Source organism: Scardinius erythrophthalmus, assembly GCF_964197995.2.
Source record: "Scardinius erythrophthalmus genome assembly, chromosome: 12".
Taxonomy (NCBI): Eukaryota; Metazoa; Chordata; class Actinopteri; order Cypriniformes; family Leuciscidae; genus Scardinius; species Scardinius erythrophthalmus.
The window spans coordinates 34,704,948-34,726,206 of NC_138232.1; the positions used below are offsets into that span (position 1 = coordinate 34,704,948).

The 21,259-nt window shown below is 39.5% G+C and overlaps 2 protein-coding genes across 2 annotated transcripts; one reads left to right on the forward strand and one right to left on the reverse strand.

Moving 5' to 3' along the window:
- Positions 1 to 1,493: 1,493 nt before the first annotated feature.
- On the forward strand, positions 1,494 to 12,583 carry fam171b (family with sequence similarity 171 member B; the record flags this gene model as incomplete). The annotated part of the gene is made up of 8 exons (XM_081379796.1): positions 1,494 to 1,686; positions 7,106 to 7,339; positions 7,717 to 7,809; positions 7,993 to 8,148; positions 10,285 to 10,455; positions 10,632 to 10,745; positions 10,934 to 11,057; positions 11,223 to 12,583. 8 exons carry the CDS (start codon positions 1,494 to 1,496, stop codon positions 12,454 to 12,456), a joined length of 2,319 nt encoding a protein of 772 aa, XP_081235922.1. The 3' UTR covers positions 12,457 to 12,583.
- A 1,593-nt stretch (positions 12,584 to 14,176) lies between these two features.
- zswim2 (zinc finger, SWIM-type containing 2) lies at positions 14,177 to 20,680 on the reverse strand (the record flags this gene model as incomplete). Its single annotated transcript, XM_081380433.1, has 10 exons — positions 14,177 to 15,155; positions 15,373 to 15,544; positions 15,783 to 15,865; positions 16,085 to 16,169; positions 16,934 to 17,046; positions 18,700 to 18,838; positions 19,148 to 19,376; positions 19,527 to 19,567; positions 20,379 to 20,455; positions 20,531 to 20,680. The coding sequence occupies 10 exons, from the start codon at positions 20,678 to 20,680 to the stop codon at positions 14,511 to 14,513; spliced, it is 1,734 nt and encodes a 577-aa protein (XP_081236559.1). The 3' UTR covers positions 14,177 to 14,510.
- Between the last annotated feature and the right edge of the window lie 579 nt (positions 20,681 to 21,259).

The window sequence follows — 21,259 nt, forward strand, 5'->3', positions numbered from 1 at the left end:
TGAGGCGGATGGGCTACAACAGCAGAAGACCCCACCGGGTACCACTCATCTCCACTACAAATAGGAAAAAGAGGCTACAATTTGCACGAGCTCACCAAAATTGGACAGTTGAAGACTGGAAAAATGTCACCTGGTCTGATGAGTCTCGATTTCTGTTGAGACATTCAGATGGTAGAGTCAGAATTTGGCGTAAACAGAATGAGAACATGGATTCATCATGCCTTGTTACCACTGTGCAGGCTGGTGGTGGTGGTGTAATGGTGTGGGGGATGTTTTCTTGGCACACTTTAGGCCCCTTATTGCCAATTGGGCATCGTTTAAATGCCACGGCCTACCTGAGCATTGTTTCTGACCATGTCCATCCCTTTATGACCACCATGTACCCATCCTCTGATGGCTACTTCCAGCAGGATAATGCACCATGTCACAAAGCTCAAATCATTTCAAATTGGTTTCTTGAACATGACAATGAGTTCACTGTACTAAAATGGCCCCCACAGTCACCAGATCTCAACCCAATAGAGCATCTTTGGGATGTGGTGGAACGGGAGCTTCGTGCCCTGGATGTGCATCCCACAAATCTCCATCAACTGCAAGATGCTATCCTATCAATATGGGTCAACATTTCTAAAGAATGCTTTCAGCACCTTGTTGAATCAATGCCATGTAGAATTAAGGCAGTTCTGAAGGCGAAAGGGGGACAAACACAGTATTAGTATGGTGTTCCTAATAATAACATGGTGAGGATGTTTCAGCCCCGGCGCTGCCAGGTCATGTATTTTCGGTTTAGCCCTGCATTAACAATCCTCCGTAGGCTAGACCGGTCCGAGCGCTTCAGATGATACCTCACACACACAAAAAACCTGCTCTCTTTCAGACGTCTTGTTGCTAATGATGAACAATGATTCTGTTAATGATATTATGAAATTGATTTCATGACTGCATGGTACCATACAGCACAGGTTTGCCTTTTAGTGGGATTGTCTTTTATTTTGGGGCCCTAAGTAATTAACTTCCATTTGTGGTGTTTTATAGTTTTGATGACTTTAATGTTGTTGAAAAAACGTGGAAAGTTGTATAAAGACAAACATACACAAATATAGTATACATTATAAACAAATAGCATTTTATATTTATACATAACTAACAAATACTATACAAAAACAGGTTAACATGTATTTTACTATGTATTAAAATATTTTTAATAACGTTATACAAATCAAATTAAATATGTCTTTGAAACCTCTTTACCTACGCATGAAAAAAACAAAAAACATTGCGTAAGCTTTAACAAAGACCAAAAACCACTGAGCCAGCAGATGGCATCGCGTGAGCTATGACGCAACACGCGCACCTCACTTGCGCACCCTCAGATATTCATCGGTCCACCCGAGAAGCATGATGCGACCGTGACACACACACCAACCCGAGGACAGAAAAACAACAACATTCTCCTTCTCCGTGTCATTGAGTGCAGTTATGTCTGAGACGCCATGCCAGATCTTTCGGGGTGTCTGCTCCTCGCCGCGCTGCTGATTTTCTGCGAGGATGGGTACTTTAGGAGAGCGGAGGGTGGAGTGCTCTCCCACGGCCTCGCCTCGCTGTCGGAGGAGGACAATGCCAGCGACACACACACGTCCCCGCTCGAGGGACAGGGGAACGCGACGGTGCCGCCATCAGGTAACGGTCACGGCATCAGCTGGTTTCATCTTCAGCATCATCTCCATCCACAGCATCAGCTGCGCCATCAGCTCCGCATGCGGTGTGCTTGCTAAGAATAGGGATGTTTTCATGATGGGGTACATCACAACAAAGGACATGGGTGCGCTGTTGACCGATGTGCTTGGTGTCTCATAACATTGGTCTATCACATGGATTACCTAGTATTTGTAAGCCTCTTCATCAGGGCCACTCGAAGTAAAACCACCTATTTCAGGCTTTTTATATATAGGACAGCCATTTCCACATTTTTAAGAGCTGAAAAGCTGATATGATTGAGCTACATTGCACTGCTTATCTTGAATAAACTGTTGGGTTAAAGATTTAAGATTATTTCAGTGCCAGAATCACCCAATACCTTTCTGTTTGAGATAGTAGGCATATAATAAAATACATTAGGTGTTTACTGTCAGGGGTTTTCAAACTTTTTGATGGCAAGACCCTCCAGTTGTGAAGGAGCCTATAAAGTCAGCTATATGTTCTAAGGTTAATTTAATATGTGATATAAATTGTTGATGTTATAATATTATTATTAATACGAAATAATTTAGGGATGCAAGAAATTGACCACCATATCGGTATTGGACAATATATGTTCATTTTTGGTTGTATCGTTATATAAAAGCAGATATATTAAAGCCTATAAATAATGGATTATTTCCTTCAGCTGAGACACTTTTCTTAAAAATGTCTGCAGACTCCAGTTTGAAAGCCCCTGCCATGTGTCTTACCTATTCGCATATGGGTCTACAGAGAATACACCATTGTATCCCGTTATTGTTATGAATGCACCGATCCGATACTCGGTATCGGGTCCGATGGTGCCATTTTTGCCAGATCGGGTATCGGTCAGACAAGGCCGATCCAAATCCGATATTGTGCGTATACTATTCTGTTATTGTTAAGCCCCACAAAAGGCACACACACATTATAAAGCACCACAAGTTTTCGTGCACAATATTCTAAGTGTTCTGAAGCCATTATATAGTATAATGTGAGATATAAATTAACATTTAAGTCGTTAAATTCAAGATCACTTATACTACAGGGCCGTTGAATGCTTGAATCTGATTGGTTGACGAACGTTCTAAGGTGTGCATTATTTTCAGGGAAACGCACAGCTAAAGTAGTTCCAGGCAGGTCTTGACCGCATTACAGTTCCATATCACTTCACGTAGTTAACGGTAATAACGGAAAATAGGATACAATTCATAACAAGACAAAACATTTAGCCGCATGCGCTTGATCTGGAATTTTCAATGTCTAGCTTCACAATCAATGGAAAACATGCAGTTTAATTTTAATAAATAAAGTATATAGTCCTATCTATATTATAATCAATAGAAAATTAAACTGAATATAGGCTAAATAAATGGATAGTCTGCAGTACGTAGGCTATTTTTATTGCAGATAATTTAACAAATAAATAATTATTGATAGGCCCACTTGTTAAAAGGGCTTTGTGTTTCATTTATTTGGCTATAGTCTACTGTCATCTGTCAATGAAAAAAAAAAAAGAATGAACGAATTAATTAAAACGAATTAAATTAATAAATAAATAATAATATTGACGCACATGCTTTTCTGTCTCATTATTGCAACATCTCTCTCTCTAATAACTGCATTAATAACTGGGGACACACTTTAAGGCCAATTTGATACGTATGACTGATCATGCCCAAACGCGTGTTCAGTGCGTTCAGTCTGTGTTCAAAATCGGTGTTTAAAATATGCTGCGATGAAAACAGTCAGAGAATGTGTCAGCTAGTCGTGTCCCCAGCATTAGGCCGTGTGTCCACCAAAGCGTTATTAGGCCCCGATCACACCTGACGCGTTTTTCAGGTTCGAAAACGCGAGGTGCACAGTTTTTACCATCACAAGGAACGAGCAGTGCGCTGCGTTTTTTATGTTGCTAGGCAACTACTGAAACAGCTGTCCTGTCAGTCAAGTAAACGTCGAATCAGCCTTTTATTAACTTTATTTACTTTCTGTTAACATTGTGGTAGTTACGGTTCGTGAAGTCGTTAAGCTCCTGGTAACCCGCGAGAGCACCACTAGTTTATCCTCCATCATCGCACTCTCCGGGCGTTCAAGCAACTGTAGCGTTCATCACTACAACGGAAGGCCCGCCTCTCCATTCACTCGATTGGACAGTGGAAAAAAACGCGATGACGTCGGGCGCCTTTTCCGCTCGGAGTTGCTTTTTTTTCAACTTCAAAAACGCGAGGCGCAGCAGGCGGTAAAACGCGAGGCGCAGCAGGCGGTAAAACGCGAGGCGCAGCAGGCGCATAAACAGCGCGCAGAACGCTCGCTGCCATAGGAAACCAATTGAAAACAGGCGCCTCTCACTGCAAAAACGCGTCAGGTGTGATCGGGGCCTTTAGCCGCTTGTCCACCAGCGTCGAGATTTCTGACGCGACGCCAAAGCCCATTCATTTCCTATGGAACTACGTCAGGCAGCAAAAACGCCCCCGCAAAGCATGATGGGTCGCGTCGCGTCGATTTGGTCAACAGCAGCGCGTCAAAAAAGTATCTCGGTGGATACTTTATGCAAATGAGAGCGTCAAAACGCGGGGCAGCAGCCAATGGAAACTCGGCGGCGAGACTTTGTGTATGGCCGTTGCTATGGTTTCATATTTATTCCAGCCCACAAACCCCGCACCCAAGCAGCGAAAACGTCACAGGCGTCGCGTCGGAACAAAAATGTATCGGACGCTGGTGGACAAGCGGCTTTTGTCCACCAGCGTCGAGATTTCTGACGCGACGCCAAAGCCCATTCATTTCCTATGGAACTACGTCAGGCAGCAAAAACGCCCCCGCAAAGCATGATGGGTCGCGTCGCGTCGATTTGGTCAACAGCAGCGCGTCAAAAAAGTATCTCGGTGGATACTTTATGCAAATGAGAGCGTCAAAACGCGGGGCAGCAGCCAATGGAAACTCGGCGGCGAGACTTTGTGTATGGCCGTTGCTATGGTTTCATATTTATTCCAGCCCACAAACCCCGCACCCAAGCAGCGAAAACGTCACAGGCGTTGCGTCGGAACAAAAATGTATCGGACGCTGGTGGACAAGCGGCTTGCCGCCTGTGACGTTTTCGCTGCTTGGGTGCGGGGTTTGTGGGCTGGAATAAATATGAAACCATAGCAACGGCCATACACAAAGTCTCGCCGCCGAGTTTCCATTGGCTGCTGCCCCGCGTTTTGACGCTCTCATTTGCATAAAGTATCCACCGAGATACTTTTTTGACGCGCTGCTGTTGACCAAATCGACGCGACGCGACCCATCATGCTTTGCGGGGGCGTTTTTGCTGCCTGACGTAGTTCCATAGGAAATGAATGGGCTTTGGCGTCGCGTCAGAAATCTCGACGCTGGTGGACAAGCGGCTTTTAGCCAGCTGAAAACGCTAGGCGCTCTGCTACAAACGCTCAGCTGTGGGCGCTTGAGAGCGTTTTGGCAGCGCAGCGTTTTTTCAGTTGAGACGGTTGAGACCGAGACACTGTTGTTATGATACGGAATATCCGCGAAAGTCTTACTAGTATCTCATTTCACACATATTTTGTTTCTGTGTTGATTCTATATTAAAATGTAATGTATTTTCTCTGGCTCTTGATTTTGTTCCGTTATTATGCTTGTTGTTGTCCTCTGTTGACGTTGTACAAGCAGAATCATGTGGCGGACGCGGTTGGTCGGTGTGGTATTAGTCCCGCCCCTCCTCCACTGTGATTGGACGGTTGGGTAAAAAGGGACAGTGATGAGCGCTGCGTTTTACCCAAAGTTGAACATTTTTCAACTCTCGGCGACCAGTAAAAAACGCCGAACGCTCAGCGCTTCAGCGTGAAAAAGACGCTCAGCGCCTCGTTACGCTCATGGCGTTTTAAAAACGCGGCGCTCCCATTGAAAACAATTGAAAAAACACGCCAGCCGCGAGTAAAAACGCTTTGGTGGACACACGGGCTCAGTCTGCTATCAGTGGCTCAAACCTCCGTTACTAACTCTAAAATGACGTTTTGGAATTAGCAACGGAGGCATTGGTTTAGATGCGTAAGAAATTAGTCCTACATACAAGAGCGTTTTAATGACAAAAACTTTCCAAACGTCTTGAAATACATAATCTGAACAATGTTTCGAGGTGTGGTAACTGTAGTATAAGCGGAATAATTGACTTCAGGCCGTTGAATTATTAGAAAAATAATGCACACCCGAGGTGTAACGGCCACTCCGCTTCGCGTCGTGACCGCATTACCACCTCGGGTGTGCATTATTTTTCTAATAATTCAACGGCCTGTCGTCAATTATTCCTTACATAAACGTTTCCCTCAGCTGTGGCTGTCAATCATTCTTCATTCAAACAGCGCATCGCTTTCGGTTACGACAGTTAACACGACGAAACTCTCTCCAAGATGATTCAATGTTACTATTATTATACTTGATCTGTAGATAAAGGTCTATGGTTTCGCATAAAACAACTTTATCTTGCTGGACTGTATTGCTGTACCTTAATCATGTTACTTTCTGCCGGGTGTCTGTTAGATCACAACACTGGAGTAAAGTCAGAGCACTATTTGTTCTTCACGCGCACAGTAACTGAAATTTAAAAATTAGAAATTTAATCGGCCGATACTCAGAATTTTTGGTATCGGATCGGATCGATTCTGAAAAAACGGTATCGTTGCATCCCTAGTTATTGTTACCATGTGTTACAGGAGTTCAGTACCAGATTGTAAGTTTATGCTGATTTGTAACAGCGGAAAATCCATCATAAATAAAAAATGTGTTTATCATTATTAAAAATCAGGGACCGAAGTTAAGACTTGTGTAGTCCAAAGGTTTTTCCTATAAAATTCTGTTATTAAACTAATTATTTTTGCTACATTGCCTTATTTGACTAACATTTATATACCAGCTGTTATGGTTGGTATGGGTTGAACAGTTTGGTTCTGCCATTATTTCATCCTGGTCATATTTTTGTGTTTTGGGCATCTAAAACAGGCTCTAAGAATGTGAGCTTCACTTTTTTTTTTAGAGTAGAGACATTTCAAGAGGTTCTTCAAGGTTTTAAAGTCTCAGCTTTTGATGTGCTCATCCGACATTTGGCACTTTGATCTATTTTTAAGTCTCTCTGACTGAGCCGTGGGTCCAGTGGTCATTACTATTTCAATGCTAAGAGGCTGTCACCAACCAATTTTATAGTTTTTGGCTGAACTGGTTTTTAATGCGTTGAGCAGTTACCCGAATGAACTTATGAACATTGGCGTATTAACCTTAAACTTCTTTAAATCTTATCTGTGACTCATATTACTGGGGATTGACTCTAAATTTACCATTCAAGCGATGCCATATACATGTTTCAAATTCCCACTGAACGTGACCTTATCTCTGTCTCTAGAGTCGCTCCTGACACTAAAGATTTGGGTTAAAGATGCATCTAGCCAGAGGTTCCTGAAAGGAGCTGTGGTGGCTGTTTTCTTGAATGGATCCCAGATTCACTCCAGCCAGACTTTGGAGAATGGAGAGGTCACGGTCACTGTCCCATACAGCCTTGGCCTGACCCTCACTCTGGTGGCCAGCATGGAGGGTTATGTGCTCACCCAGCTGCCTTGGAAAACCACCAAGATGCCCAGTAAGTTCAAAGCCTCTAAGATGCAGTGTTATTTACTAAATTAATAGTTTATTGTGTATTTTATATGATTTTATGTCATCAGATTATTATTATTTTTTTAAGTATATACAGTATTAATTAAGAGATACATGTTTGAATTATATATGATTCATCTTAATCCATGAATATTTTTGCAAGATATGCTCAATAAAAACCTCAGACAGCAAGAAAGCAGTGAATCAATCAATGTGACCTCACCCTGGCTTGTTGTATAACATCCGAAGCCCTAAAGAAATGACATTCAAACATATGGAGAAATTCAACTAATGTTATTTAAATGTGAAAAACCTGGCTACTAAAATGAGGTCTGAGTGTTCGTTTTTTTGTTTTTTTCCTAGTTTTTTCTGTTATTACGATGTCTCTGCGCCCTCAAACACAAGGAAACATCTGGCTCTTCGAGGATACTGTGTTGATAACTCGAAAAACATCTGGTATGACATTTAAACCATTTCTTATTCTATTTTTTGATCCTACTATCCATTTAACTATTTTGAAATTGAGACCTGTAAAAAAATGTATAATCCATAATTTAATTTAGTACCTCCATATATTTACTGCATAGACCAACTACTATCAATGCAGTGGTATTATTTATTTATCTTGACGTATTGCAGATCTGTCATTTCAACCGAGTGTCCAGTTTCCCAAAAGTCTCCTCAAACTGTCTGAGAACACTACCATCTCCATGTTGTCAGCCTATCTGACAGCTCCAGCCCTGCATACAGAAAAAGACTCGAATTTCTTTACTCTAAACATCAACGGAAAAGGAGGTAAGATGAACTTGAAAAAAAAAAAAGGATACAATACCTATTGCATCTGGCATAATAATTTAAAGGCACACTGTGCAAGATTTGTACCTTAATATAACAGCTTCGAAATAATTTCGATGGTAAACAAACTCGTAATAGGGCGAATCATCCCTATAGCAAAGCGGGGGCTGGCAAAACCAGCAATGCAGGTTTGAGAGGTGGCGCCCCGCCAAATCTCGCGAGAATCACGACTTGCTTTACGGCACGACGTCACTTACATCAACAACATATGAAGCAGCCTCTATGGAAGATGCTAGCACGCATTTCAGACGTGAATCATGGCAGAGTCGACGAAGAAAACGAAGAATGCACGGTCGGAAGAGAGCAGAGACGGCTCTGCGTGAGTGGTATTTATGACAGTAACGTTAAATACAAGTACTTTACAGCAACTCTAGGGGTCGCTGTTTGAGAAAAACGGAAACTGCATAGTGTGCCTTTAACCAGTTTCCTTGTCACATCTCGAGTGAATGCTGACCCTGTAAGTTTCATTGAGATGTTAAGGATGTTCAATAAGTGAGTGGAGTATATTGTAGGGCAGTTTTAATCAATGAATTCTACAAGCTCCATTATTGTTTAGACTCAATACTGTATTGATTAGTTAATGTTATTGATCACAACATATTATTGATTAGGCAATATCAGGCCGCTTGGTAACCCAGATCAAATATGATGGCACATTTTACACATATTATTGATTTTCTAGTAGTGTTTCTCAAGTCCAGTCCTCAGAACGTAACTATCAGAATGTTTTTAGATGTCTCTCCCGATTAAACATTTAGAAGATGGTGAGTTGAATCAGGTATTTTAAAGATAGGGTAGGCAATTTTTTTCATAAACACTTTTTGTTATACTGGTTGAAACTCTCTTCACATCCTAATAGAAATCAATAATAGAAGTGGTCTAAATATTTAAAAAAAATTACATATATATTCTGTGGAAGTCTCAGGAACAAAAAATGTTCATCCAATCATTGCATTCAGTCCGAATGCAGTAAAACAACATCCTACCTGTCTGTCAGTGTATGTACTGTATTTCCATACCTGACGTTATGACGTCAACACATCATCAGCGCATTCCGTACGGCTGTGCAATATTGTGGACAATCATTCATCAAGCACCGCAAACGAACAGCAGCTGCCTTTTACAGTTCCTCCTGAACCAAAACAACTGCTTATGCTGTGTTCACGCCATGTTCTAATAATAATTTGGAGATGGCAACCTGTGACGTTCTACCTAGAGCTGTGTCAACACTATCAACAGCGAAATGAATCTGCAGCAGTCAGGTGGTACAAGTAAGAGCTGTTGTTTACATTCATTATTATGGTCATTTTATGTGCTTTGAGACAAGGTAATTTAATGTCGTCTCTTATAATGCTTTGCTGAATCTGCTCTGGCTGTACACATTCATGTGTTTTAGAGGAGGCTTTGGAGAGTGCTCTGAAGGGAGGGTGGGATCTAATGCTTTCAAAAATAGCTTACTATTGCTAGCCGCTCCAAAATTCTACCCTACCTTTTAAGTAGTGAGACATCTAAAACATTCTGGTAGGTGGGTCTGAAGAGGCTCAATAACTTTTCTTTCATAATGGCTAATAATTGTTTCTTATTCACTGGCTGCAAGAGGCATCAGCCATGATGCATCAGACTCTCAAGCTAACTACATCATTTATGTGGAAAATGTTGGATGGCTGATGTACAATCTGTACAAGAACATTGGATCTATGATATTAGAATGTCTATGAAGTGGCAAAGCTTTGGGAAAAACATGAAAAACCCTTGGACCTGAGGAATGGAGTTGAGAAACATTGCTCTAGACCAGTGGTTCCCAACCCTGTCCTGAAGGCCCCCCAACACTACACATTTTCTTTGTCTCCCTAATCAAACACACCTGATTCAACTCATCAGCTCAATTAACCCATGTGATAATGAGCTGATGAGTTGCATCAGGTGTGTTTGAGTAGGGAGACAAAGAAAACGTGCAGTGTTGGGGGGCCTTCAGGACAGGGTTGGGAACCACTGCTCTAGACCACACACCCTTAAAACAATTTATTTTCTGCAGATTCTAAAATTACTCAGTTATCTTTGTATTACCAATTACAGGTTATAGGAATGTCAAGTTAAGCCCCTTGGCTATGATCAGTGCCCAGTTAGTGTCTAATGGAAAGGAGGTTGATGTCAAAGGACCCATTCAGCTAACAGTACCACTTCCCTACCACACCCACCTACGACCCTCCGACTCACTTCCTGCGTGGACCTTTGACATGACAATAGGTGATTGAAAAACTGCAGTCATGCTAATTTAAAACATGTTTCAGATCTTTCATTGTTTTCTTTAAGTGGGGACTATTACCTATCAGCATTTTGTCCTTAAGCAAAACATGTAATGGTCACAAGGGTTGAGGGGGAGGATTGTGTCCAAAAGCACTAAATGATATGTGTTATCACAGGTACCTGGGTAAATAAAGGTATAGGCACTGTTCAGATGGAGAAAAACGGCCTAGTCTGGATTTATGTAGCACCTCAACTTGGTAACTGGATTGCTGCACCACCACCATCATCAGGTAAGTATCAGTCATATTTAAGATTTTGAATTAAAATAATTATTGTCAAGTCTCACTCATCAGCCCATATTGTTGCTATTTATGAATGAAGTTGCATTTCAGTTTCATACCTTTAACACTAAAATCAAAATCTTCCAGACTTCTGTTAATATGCAGCCCTTTAAACAGATTATGTTGTGTAAATCTAGGTTTTATGGGGCTTGCCAGCTCAATGGATTTCATTTCCTACCACACATACCTTCTTTTGGGTATCTTGGGAGGAACTCTTGTGATAGTCATCGGATTTTTATCTGTGATTGTATTTCACTGCAGGTAAGAGTTTATTAAAGTTATGCAAATATCATTGTATAACTTTCTTATAAATACAACAGTGCAGGACTTATTTCATCTTAACCTGTTAATTTCAGTGAACTAAAGGCATTTTTCAACTCATTATTATTAAAGGGCAACTATCAAAATATGTATCTCATTTTGCAGAGATTTAAACCATGAGGTCGGAAGAAAGCGATGGAATTCCACCAGGCTCACTGTATTGAAGAAAGACCAGACCACTTCCACCAGCTCTGATGAGGTTCAAGAACTTTTCTTTCATAGTGGGGACCGGTCTTATTCACTGGCTGCAAGAGGCATCGGCCATGATGCATCAGACTCTCCACGACACCAAGCCAACTACAACATTTATGTGGAAAACGTTGGAAGGCCGGTGGGCAATCTGTATGAGAACATTGGAGCTGTGGGATTAGAAAGCCTCAGAGCCCCAATGTCTAATCTCTACATTAATAGTGATGAAGTGGCTAAGCTTCGGGAAAAATTGGAACAGAATGGCTCACACCAGGGTGGTGCAGAGAATTTTGTTTTCAAAGACAAGCTGTTCCACATCTACAACCAGCCTCTGGCTATTGTACAGGCCCCAGAGCTGTTTAATTCCCAGGGACAAGCTGACCCTTCTGGAAGCAGATCTGCCACTTTCCCGCGGAATGGTATGGAACATGGAGCTCAGACAGAGCGGAACTTGAAAGACAGTTTCACTCAGACGTTGCCTAAAGTTCCCCAGCAAGACAGCGATGAGCAGCAGGCTCTGGAAGGAGTGCAGGGCGCTGCCGCTAACCCCGGGCTATGGGGCCGCTACAGTCATCTCCTGGAATCCGTATCTGTCCCAGGAACTTTGAACGAAGCGGCTAGAATGGGGCCTTTTCGGGGGGAACTCCAGGGTATATCAGAGCAAACCTTGCTTGAGCTCACCAAGGGAAAGCCGTCCATTCACCCGCCCCGGGCTTGGTTTGTGTCTCTTGATGGTAAACCAGCAGCCCAGGTTCGTCACTCTGTGATCGAGCTTCAGGGAAGACACCGTCCGGGCAGCAGCAATGACACAAGCTTGGACTCTGGAGTGGACATGAACGAGCTGCTGCAGCAGCCTCTGCGGAAAAGCGAGGAACCCTCGAGCGCTAGCTTGGCTAAAATAAGTGGAAATCAAGAGCAGGACTTGAGCAGCAGTGAAATTGGGAGTCCTGAGGACACGTCCCTGAGGAACACCCTGGAAGGCAGTAGTGCAGCCATTCCCAACATCCCGGAGGACAGGGATGCAGGGGACACTTCCAGTGAGTCCAAATCTACCCCTCCACCACGGAGACTGCGGAAGGTTCGAGACAAGAAGCCTGACAAGAAAACATCTCGACATGTGAGGGAGGAGAGACCGCACACGAAACGCTAACTGAATAACCTGTGTGTAGCTGTAGCTTTTTGGTGTCTGAAAACGGTTTTGATCAAACTGCCTTATAATATAAACATCAGGAAGAATGAACAAAACAAAAATGCCTGTCTTACCTGCCGTAGCTCAAAGTCGATTCCTGTGGCTATGCTGTATCCAGCATTTTGTCAGCAGTTCATTTGTACACAATTTCGCAACCACACTACAATGTTTTTACAAACTTCTTTGAAAGAACATATTTGTTTACCTTCAAAAGTACACTGTAAAAGTATGTATATATATCTATATATATCTAAGTATTTTTAAACATTAATGTTTAAATGCTTGTACCCACAATGCTCTTATAGTGAGTCTGCAAAACTGATTTAAATGCAATCAGGTTGTCTCTCTTGGCTTGCTTGGAATACATTTTTGTTCTTCAATTCAGTTCAATGTAATGCAAGGAACTGCCACACAGTGTCATAAACAATTATGAAGTAAATTGTGGAAAAACTGAGCACTGTTATCATAAGCTATTAAGCTAAGCACTATATATTCTACAATTCAGAACGTGCGCCAGTGTGTTGCTAAGAGTTTTTTTGAGGGAGCACGGGCCTTTAAGGTAATTTGCCGTTTTGACGCACTGTACTTATTGTATTCTTGCTAGTCACATTTGCATGCTGTCCATTGTGAAGCTTTTACCATTCAATGTTTTAATGTGTAAGAATGTAGTACCCAAAAACATCGAAAATATGTCTCGGGTTATGGCTTACCTTACCAAGTCCAATGCTGAAGCACAGCTGTACAGGTCATGAACCTAGCATATTAAGATGTTTCTTGTGCTAATGTGTTTTGTGTATGAAATATTTCTTCACAAATTGACAACATGATTATCAACTCATGTATTGAATGTGTTGGAGCTTTTGTAGCTTTATTATTTCAGACACTTAATTGTAACTGTTTGATTCTCATCAACAGTTACAATAAGACACTAGTTTGTTGTTGTCGGGCAGCAAATTTGAACTGAGAAGGGAAACTTACATTTTAAATGTATGACCGAGGAGAGAAAATTGCATTGTGTCAACTGGATGTTTTTAAAGTAATTTATGTTGTATTGTAGCATTTATTATTTCAATAATTGTAATATGTTTTAACAATTTCTCAACACACTGGTTTAAATGGCTCAAGAGCCATTCCTGGATGCTTTTCAGTACAACTTGTAATCTGCCTTTTTGTGCACATTTAATAAAGGTACTTGACCAAAAATACTCGTGAGTTTTATGTACCCAGAACTGATAAGAATAATGGGTATTTTAAGGTGTCGTTGTTACAGTGTAATTATATATTTAAGTACTGAGTAATATTAAGCAATTACATATTCTTACTTTAGGGTTAGGGTAGGAATAGGATTTGGTTGAGGGTTAGCTGCATGTAATTTTGCATAATTTATTGTTATTACTATGGTAAGTACATGTAACCTATGTAACAAGGACAATGTAAAATAAAGTGTTACCGGATAAAGCATTTTATTTTAGCTTTTTTAAACAATATTAATAAACATTCAAATAATAAATATGAGGCAATAATACAATTATTGTCTTTTATGTAAAATGTAAAAATGGCTCATTTTTCAAGTTAGGATTTATCTGAAATCTTTGCCTGTTTTCAGCAGAGGTCGAGGATTGAAGGATTCTGTAATTCATTGACTTCAACTAAACACAAGAAATCCAAACATAATCAGAACATTCTTGATTTTATTAAACATGAAGTTTAAGGCACTCATGTGGACTATAATATATTAAAAAGCCCATACTAAAACTATAGCTATAAAATTAAAAACGGACACCTGAGCCTCCCTCTGGGTGCTTCTCTGTTTTTAGCCGTAGTTTAATAAAAGCTTTTTAATATTACACATGTGAGCGCTTTGGATTTCTTGCTACCCAGTAGTGCTATTCCTAACACCCATGGAGCAACATACTACCATTATTTTTTAATTGCATACCAATTCACTTTGCTCTTGTTTTCTCATAAGTATAGCTTTGACATGACTGTTTGTCATCTAGATGACTGTTTGTCATCTAGAGATGAAGATCCTTCATATCCAGCCTGTCAAGCCTAGGTCTCTGTCTTAAGGGATCTTTCCTCAGTGGTCTGATCCTGCCGTAAGCTGGTGTCATGATAAATGGCCCATTAATGCCCACAATGAGTCTTTGCTGGTCATTCTGTGTTCTGGGCAATGCTGACTGGACATTCAAAGTTAGACTGACTGATGAGGGACTATTTGGAAAGGATACTCTCCTCTCAGCCGGTGCAGCTATGGCTCCTGAAAAGCTCCTATGAAGAGAACTCTTTTCTTTTGTATGATTGTGTTTCATGGTGGACATTCTGGTATATGGTTCTATGTGGGAACTATTGACGCAGAGGCCCCGAAACCCCTGAGTGAGTGAATCCACTGAGGAAGGACTGCACACAGATGGTTCAGATGTCACTGTTCTCATCAGAGATGGAGCGCTACCTTTCTTTACCTGCAAACCAATACCAGGTAGAAAGAACTCAGAGAGCTGTTCATCGGTACGCTTGCTCTGAACATCACTAGATGGAGCCAGAGATCTTTCTGTTCTGCTACTTCGAGGATTCCATGTAAGAGGATTGTAGATGACATGCCAGTCCAGTGGGCAGCAGTTCGACTTTTGGAGCACTGGATCAATACAGTCAGTATGGAACTGGTTCAGGAAAGAGAGAAACATAGATACTAATTATCCACGGTATGTAAAATTATTTAGCTAATAGTTTGTCTTATTTATAAGAAAGTCGTGCGAGTTTGGAAAGACATGAGTGTGAGTAATTTTGTAGAAAGAATCTCATTAAAATGAGTTCCTAATGTCAAGCTTTATCAGCATTCAACCCACCTTAAATGAGTTGAACTTGAAAATGTGTTACCTTGTGTTTGCAGGGAAGGGTTCTGACATGCTGACCCAGTTGAAATCTTGACAGGCAGATTCTACATTGAGCACCTGGATACAGAAATCTGGACTCTTTCCGAACCCTTATCATCGGCAAACTTTTTATTACATAGTTTGGGACTACATCACATGTCACACCAGATATGCTGCTGGAGCTGTAAAGTAAAATAGAGTAATATGTCTGGATAAATTCAGATGTACAGAAATATATATATATATATATATATATATATATATATATATATATATATATATATATATATATATATATATATATATATATATATATATATATATATATATACACATAGAATATGTATACATAGAAATTCGGTTAGCAATTAAAAATAAAAGAACTGAACAGAAGCCATGAATGGGCAGACGAACCTACTACCCATTAAATGGTTTTTCATTTTCTGTGTTTCTTCAGAGTTGTGAGGTCCTGCTGTCTGCCATGGTTGACATCTTTTCTGCACAATTTTAATGAAAAAAGGAAGACTATTTTGTTAACCCGATATACTGATTCACGACCTAGGGAGCTAGAGTGCTGTTTGAGACGCACCTGTCTGAAAGTGCCATATGTAAGCTATTTTCTAATAGATGCTACTAATAACTACTTTCTGTAGTTATGAATGGCATCATCATGTTTCACATGTCATGTGAAACACAAACCTTGTACAAAAACTCACCATTCGAACTATGAAGTAATGTTTTGGATGGACTCTTTTCTTAAAGCAGTCCTCACACAGGTGAAAATAACTGCACTCTGTGCACCTGTGAATGAACATCAGACGTAAGATGCTGCATATGACACAGAATCTAGCATTAGACAGAATCAGGATAAATACATTACTGTTCAAAAAAAAAAAAAACTATTCTTTTGAAGAACTTTTTATTTATCAAAGTATCCTGTAAAAATGTATCATGGTTTGCGCAAGAATATTATAATACAAAAATAGGTAACACTTTATTTTAAGGTGACGTAGTGACACTACACGTACTTGCTATTAAAATAACAGTAAATTATCCATAATTACAGATAACTAACCCACAACCAAACTGTAAAGTAACTCTATAGTAAGTACATGTAGTTAAATATTACTCAGTACTTATTTGACTAAGTACAATGTAACTACATCACCTTAAAATAAAGTGTAACGTAAGAATGTAATAATATAACATGAGAATGATTATAATAAAATAATAATAATAAATTAAAATGTTACTTGAGCAACATACAATGGATTCTGAAGGATCATGTGACACTGAAGACTGGAGTAATGGCTGATAAAAATTCAGATTTCCCATCAGAGAAATTAATTTAAATTTTAAATATATTAAAAAGAGGACAGTTATTTTAAATGGTAATAATATTTAACATCAATACAGTTTTTAATTGTATTTTTGATCAAATAAATGCATCCTTCTAGCATAACAGACTTCTTTTAAAAACGTTAAAAAAATCCTACCACCCTCAGACTTTAGTATTGTAAGTCTGCACTGATTTGTCAAAGCTACTGTATGTAATGGTTGCCTACTTGAAACATTTGCCGATGATTGGACAGGTCCTGCAGATGTTACACATAACACCCAGATGTTTGTCCAGACAGTCCCTCTCATAGTAGGTTAACAGTTCACCTGCATTTTTCACCTGTCAAAAATAATAGTTAAACCCAAGATGATTTAAGCTTAAAGCTGCAGTCCGTAACTTTTTTGGGTTAAAATTTATCCAAAATAATTTTTTAACAAGTACATAACCAGCCAGTGTTTAAAACTATCTGCTTGCCTTAGCTCGATTCTAAACGGTAAGCTTGTAATAATGTTTTTAATTCCAGTGGTACTGGTGGATTTCTGCAGGAAATTCGAGCATGTCTTTGCGTCATTACGTCACATACACATAAAGAAGGAGTCTCGGCTAGTAGGCTATATTGCGTGTGAGGATGTTGGAGGTGGAGATTTATAGCCTTTCCTCACAGCAATTGATATAATTAAACTTATCAATTTGATGGCGGATCCAGAAAGGTTCAAACGACAACTGGAGATTCACACGTTGTAAAATGCAAAAGACTTTGGAGTGGCTACAGAAAAAAAGAGACTGCAACCGGATGCGAAAACAAGGATAAATATCGGAAGGGCATTAAATGTAGTCATTTGTAATATGATGTTGTTAACATTAAAGGAACACTCCTCCGTTTTTTGAAATATGGCTTATTCACCTTCTTTCCTACATTTAGATAGGTGGGCAAATGCATTTTTGTCTCAGTGCATGCATTGTTTTAGTTTGACAGGGTCGGCGCTAGCTTAGCTTAGCATAATGAATGGAATCCTTTGTTGCCAGCTAGCATGGCCTGAGTAAAAGTGATATAAAAAAAAAAAAACCTAATTACTTCTTGTGGCCTGCGTATTCACAACAAGTACAAATAGCGATGCAGATTAACACTAGGTGATTTCTTAGGCAGACATTGACTTGGGACTATATTGGGGGAAGCACAGGCGAAGTACTGCTACTTGGGCGCAGAGATATCATACCCAAGTAGCAGTGCTTCGCCTGTACTTCCCCCTAATATAGTCCTTAATATATAAGTCAATATCGGCCTAGGAAATCGCCTAGTGTTAATCTGCATCGCTATTTGTACTCGTTGTGAATACGCAGGCCACAAGAAGTAATTAGGTTTTTTTTTTTTTTTTTTTTTATATATATCACTTTTACTCAGGACATGCTAGCTGGCAACAAAGGATTCCATTCATTATGCTAAGCTAAGCTAGCGCCGACCCTGTCAAACTAAAACAATGCATGCACTGAGACAAAAATGCATTTGCCCACCAATCTAAATGTAGGAAAGAAGGTGAATAAGCCCTATTTCAAAAAACGGTGGAGTGTTCCTTTAACAATTTGAGAACAAAGTATAATTTGCACGGTTTGACGTGATATGATAAGCGATCGTTAGATTTAATCAGCGCGATTTACTGCAATGCTTTTTCCCCCTTAGTTGGTCAGAACAAAAGTGGATGTTACTGACTTGCTCAGATGACATTTTCCGGTGAAAATTCTAATGTTGGTCATACTTCCAAAAAGTAGAATCTGTGATTCCGAATTACAGTATCCACACCGGCGCGGTGACTGACAGCCGCACGTTCTCCTCAAAACATTGGATTCATCCGCGCTGTGCCGTGCAATTCCGCAAATAACTGCAATTGCAGATTTCGAACAGAGATGGCGACAAAGAGGAAAAACTACGGACTGCAGCTTTAAACAATAGATAGTAATGAGTTATTTAAGTGACTGGGTCTTGTAATGATGTACCTGTTCAATTAGCTGCTTAAAAGTGCCGAAGTCTTCTCTGCAGAGTGGACACTTAAGCAGGGCACATGGGTCTCTCTTTGTTTGGTGATCAGCCCATACCTTCATACAGGAAATGTGGATGTTGTTTCCACAGCTGAACCTTTACAATGACGCATAATTACAACGAAACCAGTCACAAACCGCAACATAGAAATTGCGTGTCAGTAAGGATCACTACTAGCTTTTTTGGTTTAAATGGAAAAATGTGATGCATTTGGCTTTAAAGATGGAAACAATACAATATTTATAATACATTTCTATATTTAAAAAATCATTGATTTCAAAAGTTTCATCAATAAAACATATTCACTTCATAGTTCATACAGTATTTACCATGAAATTCAGACATATATTTAGAAAGTATCCACTTAATTTCCTGAATAATCTTGATTTCTGGATTAAATCTTACTTGCAATAGGTCACAGGCAATTTTTTAAGCAAAAGTTCTTCTTGACAGATTGGACATATATCATCTTTCTCTACATCTTTCTGTCTGATTCCTCCATCTTCCTCACTAGGCTCAGGACATGAAAGGTCTGCTGAGTTCTCCCTTTCATTAGGGGATGTAGTTTTGGTCACATGAAGCCCTTGCAACAACTCTAGGATTTGTCTCTCCGCAAGACCGTACTGAAAACAGTCTGAAAGAGAACAAGTGACCAGACAGACAGTTATAGCTCAAAGATTAATGTACAAGTAGTATGTACCTTTATGTACAACTGTTTGGAGGATCTTACTGGAAAGGGTTGCATTGAGTGATAACACTTTGGGGGAAAAAATGGTCTACTTACATTCGTGATCTCCTGGTAGTCGGAATTTACGCATTAAAATCCTAAAATAAAATGTTGATGTAAGGTAAGGTAAGATTATGTCTCAACATGCAAACGGTGTATGTGATTCTTCAACAATGAGCACTTTTCTGTCCAAGGGGTTGATTTTTATTAAAACTAACAAATTGAATTTCATATTATGAAGGCCTTTCATGTATAGATGTTTCATGTATTTGTTGTTGTCTCCTTGACTTTCATTTCAAATTCCATAATTTTAAACAATCTATCGATCTAAAGAAACAATAATATACCATTTCAATATGTATTGTGAGAATTTTTTATTATTATTATTTTAAATTAAAAGTTACTAAGGAGTCTACAGTGCCAATGAAAAGCATGGTGGATATAATTTATGAGACATGTGATGTGTGATGAAATATGATATATATAATGTGTCTGAATATTTGTAATCATGTCATATTTTTACTAGCAAACAGAATATTTTTCTAATCAAGCTGTCAAGTTATGCATAGTGTGAAAATATTAGTAATTGTGTGTACTTAAGTTACATAAAAGCTAGGCTAACTGTTCGCTTTAGCAAAACAAAGTTGTTTAAAATGTAATTTCTAGTACAATGCAAACCATCATTTCAGTTGTGGTGGAAATGACTGTCACTGTAGTGGAAATGTTCAGTGAATGATACAAATTCTTATGGGATAAATGTTGGAATTTCTTAGTAAACAAATTAAACTAGCATATGGCAGAATGTGAAAAGTGTGTTTTAACAAATAGTTTACTTTCTAAATGTCCACAGGTTAAAAGTGCCCATTGTTGAAGAAACACTTTTCAACCCCAAGCATTTATTTAGCTTACCAGCAGATGTGTGTGCATAGATCTTTCTCTTTCTGGAAGATAGGGCAGGTACACGTGTGTGGGTCTCCCAAGCACACCTTAGATGAAATAGCATCATTAAATTGCACAAAATATACTAAAAATGTATGAAACAAAAATCAGTACAAACTTACTTTATAATTTTTGCTACCCCCCTCCTCTTTCAGTAGAAATCCAATAGGTCCAAACTCTTTGAGGATGAAAATAGTAGTGTTCAGTGCTCGATGTTGGTGTGACATGACCGCATCACTCACTGCTTTCCTCCACATTGTTTTCCGGAACATTTTAAATCAATTTCGTTAAAAAATGCGCTTATATTATTAGCGAACTTTTTCCATGAATAATTAAGACTCTAGACGTATCATAAATTCGTAATATGAACACTTATGAAACTTTTATATTAGAAGCGCGATCTTGAATCCGGTGTTGCTACGTTGAATCCATAGGGTTGAATCTGATGTTTCTATAGCAACAAGCTTATAAACAGTAGATGATGATACGTATCACCGCTTGATGGCGATACGATACAAGTCTGACTTGGTCACTGTTCAACTCCAATGGCGCTCATAGTTCGAATTACAGGGGTCCAAACTGTCCCCCAAAGGCACAGAAATATCAGTTTTGGGGGGGTCAGATAATTTTTCTGATATTGTGAAAAAATATAATTACAGTTACAATACAAGTCAACTCCTTTTCACTGTAGGAACATTTTAATGTAAAGCGATTTCAGACACCCCTATTGTGGACCTTACCATTTTTAAAGATAGAGAACGACTTCAACTTCTCAAGCAAGTCAACGTTGAATGACAAAACGCTAGTTTCATAAAGTATCATTCTTTTCAACATTCCTTATTTGTATATTC